The 7,500-nt window shown below is 43.0% G+C and overlaps 2 protein-coding genes across 2 annotated transcripts in view; one reads left to right on the top strand and one right to left on the bottom strand.

The window, feature by feature from the left end:
- shkbp1 (SH3KBP1 binding protein 1) overlaps positions 1 to 1,084 on the bottom strand; it is a 16,845-nt gene extending 15,761 nt beyond the window's left edge. The window contains exons 1-2 of the mRNA XM_031306699.2: positions 883 to 1,084; positions 23 to 76 (exon numbers count right to left, since the gene is read on the bottom strand). Coding sequence (XP_031162559.1) covers positions 23 to 76; positions 883 to 944 — 116 coding nt within the window. The 5' untranslated portion in view covers positions 945 to 1,084. The remainder of the gene's footprint in view (positions 1 to 22; positions 77 to 882) is intronic.
- The window catches only part of LOC116034886 (NLR family CARD domain-containing protein 3-like), a 972,843-nt gene that overhangs the window by 270,215 nt on the left and 695,128 nt on the right, over positions 1 to 7,500 (top strand). The window lies entirely within an intron of this gene.

Raw genomic sequence — 7,500 nt, 5'->3', positions numbered from 1 at the left:
TCGTGTGTTTTTTCTCACCCACCTAGAGAAAAAGGAGTCAGGAACCCACATCAGTGTCTGCCGGGAGGTGCTGAACCTGGAAACAAGCCGTATTAGTATAGATAGACAATGTAGAAAGAGAAGGAGAGATAAAAATATATAGATAGATAGAAAAGAAGTCACGGAACCCAGCTAAGGATGCTAAATGTTTATCCACCACTTAGCCAAATGCTACATGGTTCCATTCTCGGCCAGAGTAACTTTTGCACACATGTACCGTTACGTTACACACTAGAAACTTACTGTACCCGCGAACAAGACGCATTGACAAACATGTAACCTTATTCGACGTTTGTTTGCGCTTATATAATACAGAATATAAAGCTATTTTAGCGTTGTAGCTCCTGATTTCGACGTTTGTTCCCTAGTGCTTCCATTATCGGACACTTAACTTACACTCCATAACAACTTTATTTACTTTACTCTCTGTCTGACGTTACTTTGTGCCCACAAAGGTGTAAAAGCATTGTAATGATTTTAACTTTTTAAAACATTAACAACCCGGTGGGACGACTCTTTATTAGCAGTGTTCCCCGGGGTAGCTAACGTTAGCTAGCCGGAGGTTAGCCGTTGTTGCTAGAAGGGATACAGCTACGGCCGGAAGTTACGCAAAATGACGCAAAATCTTACTAAATCTAGGCTAATATAATAATATATTTTTTAATACTTTCACACATGAATCAAGTGTATGTACCTCTGGAGTGTTTTAATCCAAACCACGATCTTTTTCCTAGACTTAACTACTCGTTTTGGTGCCTTAACGTAACTGTCGTCGCCGTAGCTGGATCCCTTAAAACGTTAGCCTCAACCGTTAGCCTCAACCGTTACCGCCCGGTTCCTCACCTCTTCCCCCCGACATTCAGGTGGATGATGTCTCCGCTCCTCGTCGTGTTAGACATCTTCATGTGAAGGGTTAGCTACTCCTTCAAAAAAACCAATAACAATACTTTTTATTTTGACTCCATTTTTCAGACAAATTCAAGTTTCCGTTTTTGTTTTCATCCCAACTTCCTGTCGTGCAGTGAGGCGGGTGGTGAGAGGTAAGACCCGCGGTGGAGTATTTGACAGTCAGGAGTACCAGTGGATCGGTGGATCCGGAGGGGAAGGGGTAAACTCCGGACTGGAGCCAGCGCAGGACTGGAACGGGACTATATGTTATTCTTTTCCAGAAGGATATATATATATATATATATATATATATATTTATACAAGCCAATGTCTAGCAATAAAAGGAAAATAAACAGCAAATGTATTTTTTTAGAATTTATTTTTATTAATTTCTGTGGGTCATCATAATTTGGGTTCCAGGAATTACATCAAATAAAGGCGAAACAACAAATAAAAAAAATTAAAAAAAGAAACAAAAAGAAAATAAATTAATAAAGACAGATTTCATCAAAATCAGAGTTTCATCAAAACGTATTTTTTTACGTACGGACCATGTGCAATAACCAGTACTTTTAGTGTGTATATTTCTTACTATTTTTGTTTATATATTTCTTTCTAATTCTGTGTGTATATACATTTTGTGTGTATATTTCTTTCTAATTTGTTGTTTTACTATTTATTTCTCGTCTTTTAGATTTAGATTTATAATACTGGGTGAACTGCTGCTAAAAATTCCGTTGTTCATTTTGACATACTATATACAGTATATACAGTGCTGCTCATGACCATTGGAACCCATGCTAAAGTTGAGTTGAATAATAAAATCATCTTTTGGAAATTGATCTTAATGCTTTAATTGAAAAAATCAGGAAAAATCCAACCTTTAAGGACACCAATTTTCTTTGTGAATGAATAATGTATCGTGAATAAATAAATGTTCTTCCTTAAAATACAGGGGGCATAAGTCAGTACACCCCTATGTTAAATTCCTATAGAGGCAGGCAGACTTTTATTTTGAAAGGCCAGTTATTTCATGGATCCAGGATACTATGCATCCTGATAAAGTTCCCTTGGCCTTTGGAATTAAAATAGCCCCACATCATCACATCCCCTTCACCATACCTAGAGATTGGCATGGGGTACTTTACATAAATCATCTCTCAATGCAAATCAAACCAGTTATAAGGCCAACTGACATACAACCATGACGTTTTTTTGTAGTTTTAGACAGTGGTGTAGCCTACGTGATACGCAGGTATACGCAGTATACCCACTAAGAAAGCTCCAGGATTTCCATACACCCACTTAAAAATGCCCAATGATACGCAAAAACATACTTTACATTATATTTTTGATATATTTTGAATTGTCATCTGTGTTTATTTTTCATCGCATAGGCTAAATAAAGGTATTTCCTCCGTAAATTGGTGCATAAACGTCTGTCAGAATGGAGGAAATGAAGTCTTTGACGCTGAAAATTTTCCTGGGGGAGGACACCTAGACCCCCCCACTATGATATGCCCCCCCCCCAATATATATATATATAGGCCCATACATCTACAGTACAGTATACCCACTACAATACATTAAACTACACTAGTTTTAGACGCCGTTTCAAACGTTTTTGCTTTTTTCTATGATGTCTAAGAAATTTTTTTGGGACTTTTTGGGGTTTTATGAGGCTGCAACTGTAAGTGAGAAAGAAATATGAGACATGCAATAATACACAGTCAACATATTTGACTTTTTCTCCTACATAAAAACCATGTTAATAAAGTCTACGTGTCTGGCTCCCAGTGGAGTTGAGTTCTGACTCCCCTGCTTTAATCTAAATCTAAAGAAAGATCCCAGCGGCCGTGCACTCGCCGTGCATCACTGCAGCTGTGCAGATGCTCAGTGTTGATTCAGCAGAGACGAACAGAGATGCTCCACTTCCTGTTCTCGCGTCCGCTATCTTCCTCTTCCTCTACCCCGCTGGACTTCTCTTCCTCCCATTCTCTCCAAAAAGGCGGCGTGGGTGGAAGAAACACACAGAACGCGTGCTGTGTGCATCAACAGCGTCCAAAACTGCCAAAAAAACAGAGCTGGAGATGTGCTGAAGTGTGCGGGGAGGGGACGGGGGGGTCTTGGGATCGTCCCCCAGAAACATTTTGATCATCAAACACTTCATTTCCTGCAACATTTCACGGAGAGCGAGAGACAGAAAACAGACGTGCACGTGCTGCAAGGTTAAGATGGCTGTAAAGTGTACAAAACTTTAGCCGGGTTTCCACCTAAAGTTCACGGGACTTTTAGTCCGCATTTAGACTGCAGGCAAAAGTGGCCCAAAATCAGATTTTTTTGGGGTCAAGTGACCAGGTCAGACGTCTTCAGAAGTAGAGCGAACACTCAAATCTTGCCCAGATCTGATTGTTTTTTCAAATCAGATTTCGACCACTTCCATATGTGGTCCTGAATCAGACCCGTCGACATTTGTCACAATTATGCGCCAGCGGAAGTTAGCCCTAGACACAGACGGTCACATTAACAACTAGCCTGGGTAAACCCTGACGAACTTCCGGCAAATTTGAGATTTGCTCTGCAAGTCAGTCTGGCCAAGAGCCCATTCAAGACCATTTCCAATGATCCAACCATCACAACTGTTGAGACGGGCTTTACACCAATCACAACCGCTGAGGCAGGCATTACACCAATCACAATCATTGAGGCGGGCTTTACACCAATCACAACCGTTGAGGCGGGCTTTACAGCAATCACAACCGCTGAGGCGGGCTTTACACCAATTACAACCGTTGAGGCGGGCTTTACGCCAATCACAACCGTTGAGGCGGGCTTTACGCCAATCACAACCGTTGAGGCGGGCTCTACGCCAATCACAACCGTTGAGGCGGGCTCTACACCAATCACAACCGTTGAGGCGGGCTTTACGCCAATCACAACCGTTGAGGCGGGCTCTACGCCAATCACAACCGTTGAGGCGGGCTCTACGCCAATCACAACCGTTGAGGCGGGCTCTACGCCAATCACAACCGTTGAGGCGGGCTCTACACCAATCACAACCGTTGAGGCGGGCTTTACGCCAATCACAACCGCTGAGGCGGGCTTTACACCAATCACAACCGCTGAGGCGGGCTTTACACCAATCACAACCGCTGAGGCGGGCTTTACACCAATTATAACCGTTGAGGCGGGCTGTACGCCAATCACAACCGTTGAGGCGGGCTCTACGCCAATCACAACCGTTGAGGCGGGCTTTACACCAATCACAACCGTTGAGGCGGGCTTTACACCAATCACAACCGTTGAGGCGGGCTTTACACCAATCACAACCGTTGAGACGGGCTTTACACCAATCACAACCGTTGAGGCGGGATCTACACCAATCACAACCGTTGAGACGGGCTTTACACCAATCACAACCGTTGAGGCGGGCTCTACGCGACGATGATAGCGCAGCGACGGCGAGCAGCTTTTTGTTTACATTCAACATGACTACCGAAGAGCAGCGTCACCCGGTCGTTGGTCTGATTGGTTGGAGGACTATCCAATGGCAGCCAGAGGCATTTGAGCGGCGTCTGTTGGTGACGCCCCTTTGGAAATGAACTGTCAATGAGCCTTTCCCAGACCCTCTCTCAGTTACAACTGAGAAGGGTCTGGGGTCAACCAGGCTAATTAACAACTTGACTAGGCCTACGAAATGGAGAACAGTGATGGAGCAAGTCACTGGAGGGAGAGGGAGGTGTTAGACCTCATTAGTGTATGGGGGGGAGATACTTCTATTCAATCAAAACTAGAAGGATCATACCGTAACCGCTCCGTTTTTGAAAAAATAGCAAACGAAATGGAAGAACGGGGACACAGCAAATTTGACTGGAATATTGGATTGTATGAGTTCGACAATCGACTAGTGTGGACTTGACCGGACAACAGGAAACAGAGGTATGTGCACAACTTTTATGCCTTTCTGTCACATCGACTGCAGTCAGATTCACTGAGTTCCCTCAGAAGGAATCACTGCACATGGGGAGGCTCTTGTAATGACATTTCGAGGCTAAAAACACGTTTAAAACTTGCCCTGTTTAAGCCTGTTGGGTGCTAACGCTAGCAGCGGGATAACACAGTGTAGGCAGCACCGATTGTTTTCGTTTTTTTTGCTACTCCCAGCACTCAAAATTTCCAAACAACAGAGCTACGTGCTGAAATCGACCAGAATTCTCCTTTAAAGAGTAACAGAAACAGAAAGGTCGACCTCCTTGGAAATCCTTTCCATAATGTTGTCAGACACTTAGAATAATAATCTGAGTCTGTCAGCGGCAAAACGAGCACTTTTGTGAAGGTAAATACAAGCTGGACAATTGTCTTATTAACTCACATTATAGCTTGTTTCTCCGCTGCCGACTGCAGCGATCTCTCTTAATACTGGACCAATGTCAAAGGAAAATATTTCTTCAATAGCTTTAATTGTATCCGATACTCAATGAGCTGTTGCAGAAACAAGCTGTCAGATAAATGTAGTGCAGTAAACATGACAACATTTCCCTCTGAGGTGTAGCGGAGTACTGTCATGAATCCAGCATCTTGAGCCTGTTTTGCCAGTGTTTTGTTTTTGCTCTAACCTGAAGTTCGTTTTTCCTGAGTTTTCCTGAACACATCCCGGCTGATTCTCCAACCACTCACACCTGCTGCTATCTTCACACCCGGTCCTGATTACCATTTCCTGCACCATATAAGCCGTGACCAGACATCCATTCCCTGCCGGATCGTTAGCGTAACCAGTATGTTTAGCTCTCGTATCAAGCTTCTAGTTTTGGAAAGTCTTTTGCTGTTTTTGTCTCTTTGCCTGTCGCTAATCTGCCGCCTGTTCCTCTGTCTACAGTTACTCACCTGGATTGTCACTCTCACCTGCCTGGCTGTCTACTTCACTGCAGCTCATTTTGGATCAGCACAGAAACCTCCAGCCTTCCAGCCTCGCTCCCTGCCGACCAAACTGGACCTAATCGTTTCCACATTCAATTCCCAAATAAATACTCACCTTGTATTTTCTACTTACCTTGTCCTGGTCTGCTTTTGGGTTCCTGCGCTAGACAAATCGTGACAAGTACAAGTATGAAGTAGCAGCAGGGGCGATTCTAGGATCAGACCTTTAGGGGGGCTCAGCCCCTAACCAGTCCCTCCAGAAAAAAACGCGACTATGCGATCGCATAATTCAATGCATAATCAGCCAAAGTCTGCATATTTATGTGGGGGGGGCCGCATTTTTTTCAAATACGCCGCCCTTTCGCTGCAAAAATTGCCGATTTCCGCGCAAAATATGCGGGGCTTGCATGATTTCATAATCCCCGCATTTTCGTTGCAAAAAAAAGTCACACATATCTTAGTAGAAAGTTGAAAAATGTTGCGTTTACTTCACACAAGAGCAGCCGTTTTCCCCTGTTGCCATGGGAACGTTATGACGTGACGTAATTACGCGACGTGAACATCATAGAAAAGCTGCAAACCCCGCGATGAGGAAACCGCAATTTTTGCAAGTTCCCGCAATTTCATTGCATAAAATTGCATAAATATCTCGCATATTCCATTGCATTTTTTAAGAAAACGTGCCACATAATCAAGGATTTTTGCCCGCAACAATCACAAAAAAAACTGGAAGGACTGCCTAATGAGCGTGTGACACGGATATAGTGCATGCAAAAGTGTGCGCCATGAAATTTCCAACTTCTTCACAACCGTCTGCTGCTCTCCCTCTGACAGATAGAGACTCAGCCAACGGGCCAAATTATAATGTATTCTCATGTAAACTATTTATGTCAGCACAGACATTTTTGTTAATTGCTTAGCCAGTGTATCCCACCATAATGGTTATTATATTGCCAGATTCCAGACAATCCCACTTACTTATATATATCCCACTTACAAATATGAATATATATTTCTACTGGTATGCTTCCTAGTGACATTAATGCAAACATATGAAGAAAAAACTATTCCACCTGTGTGTGCATGGTTACATTCTGAAGTGCAAAATAGTTCAGGCTACAGCACAAATATTTCCATCCATTGATGAGAATAATCAAGTCTAACCTCTGAATTTCTTTTCAAAGTGCACCAGATTGATGCATTTAAATGTTAAAATAGACAAAATGTTCTTACAGAGGAGCATGCCCATGGACCCCCCCCCCAGGGGGGCTTGTACCCAAGGGGGTAAGCTTCGCTTCAGAGCTCGAACCTCCTATGGTGCCATCTTGATGCTACAAAACGATCACCCGCCGTTAGCATCCCATTGACTGCCATTCATTTTGACATCACTTTGACAGAGAATAACTTTAAATCTGAAGAGTTTAAAGACTCTATTTGTCCGTTGTTTATTTCTAAAGAAACATGACAATGTATAAAAGGCTCCATTACCTTGTACCTCACGTTATGGCTCCGTAGAAGACGTTTTTATAAAAATAGACTAACGATTGGGTCATAACCACGAGACTTACTGTCACATAGTAGAGGAATTACCGTATAGTACAGGAGAAGCTCTCAGGCAGTTTGGACTTCCATTAGCTGTTTAAGTTTAATTACTAA

The sequence above is a fragment of the Sander lucioperca genome, chromosome 5 (assembly GCF_008315115.2).
Source record: "Sander lucioperca isolate FBNREF2018 chromosome 5, SLUC_FBN_1.2, whole genome shotgun sequence".
NCBI classification, from domain to species: domain Eukaryota; kingdom Metazoa; phylum Chordata; class Actinopteri; order Perciformes; family Percidae; genus Sander; species Sander lucioperca.
The sequence above is the reverse complement of the archived record's forward strand: the minus strand, read 5'-3'. Positions and strand labels throughout refer to the sequence as shown.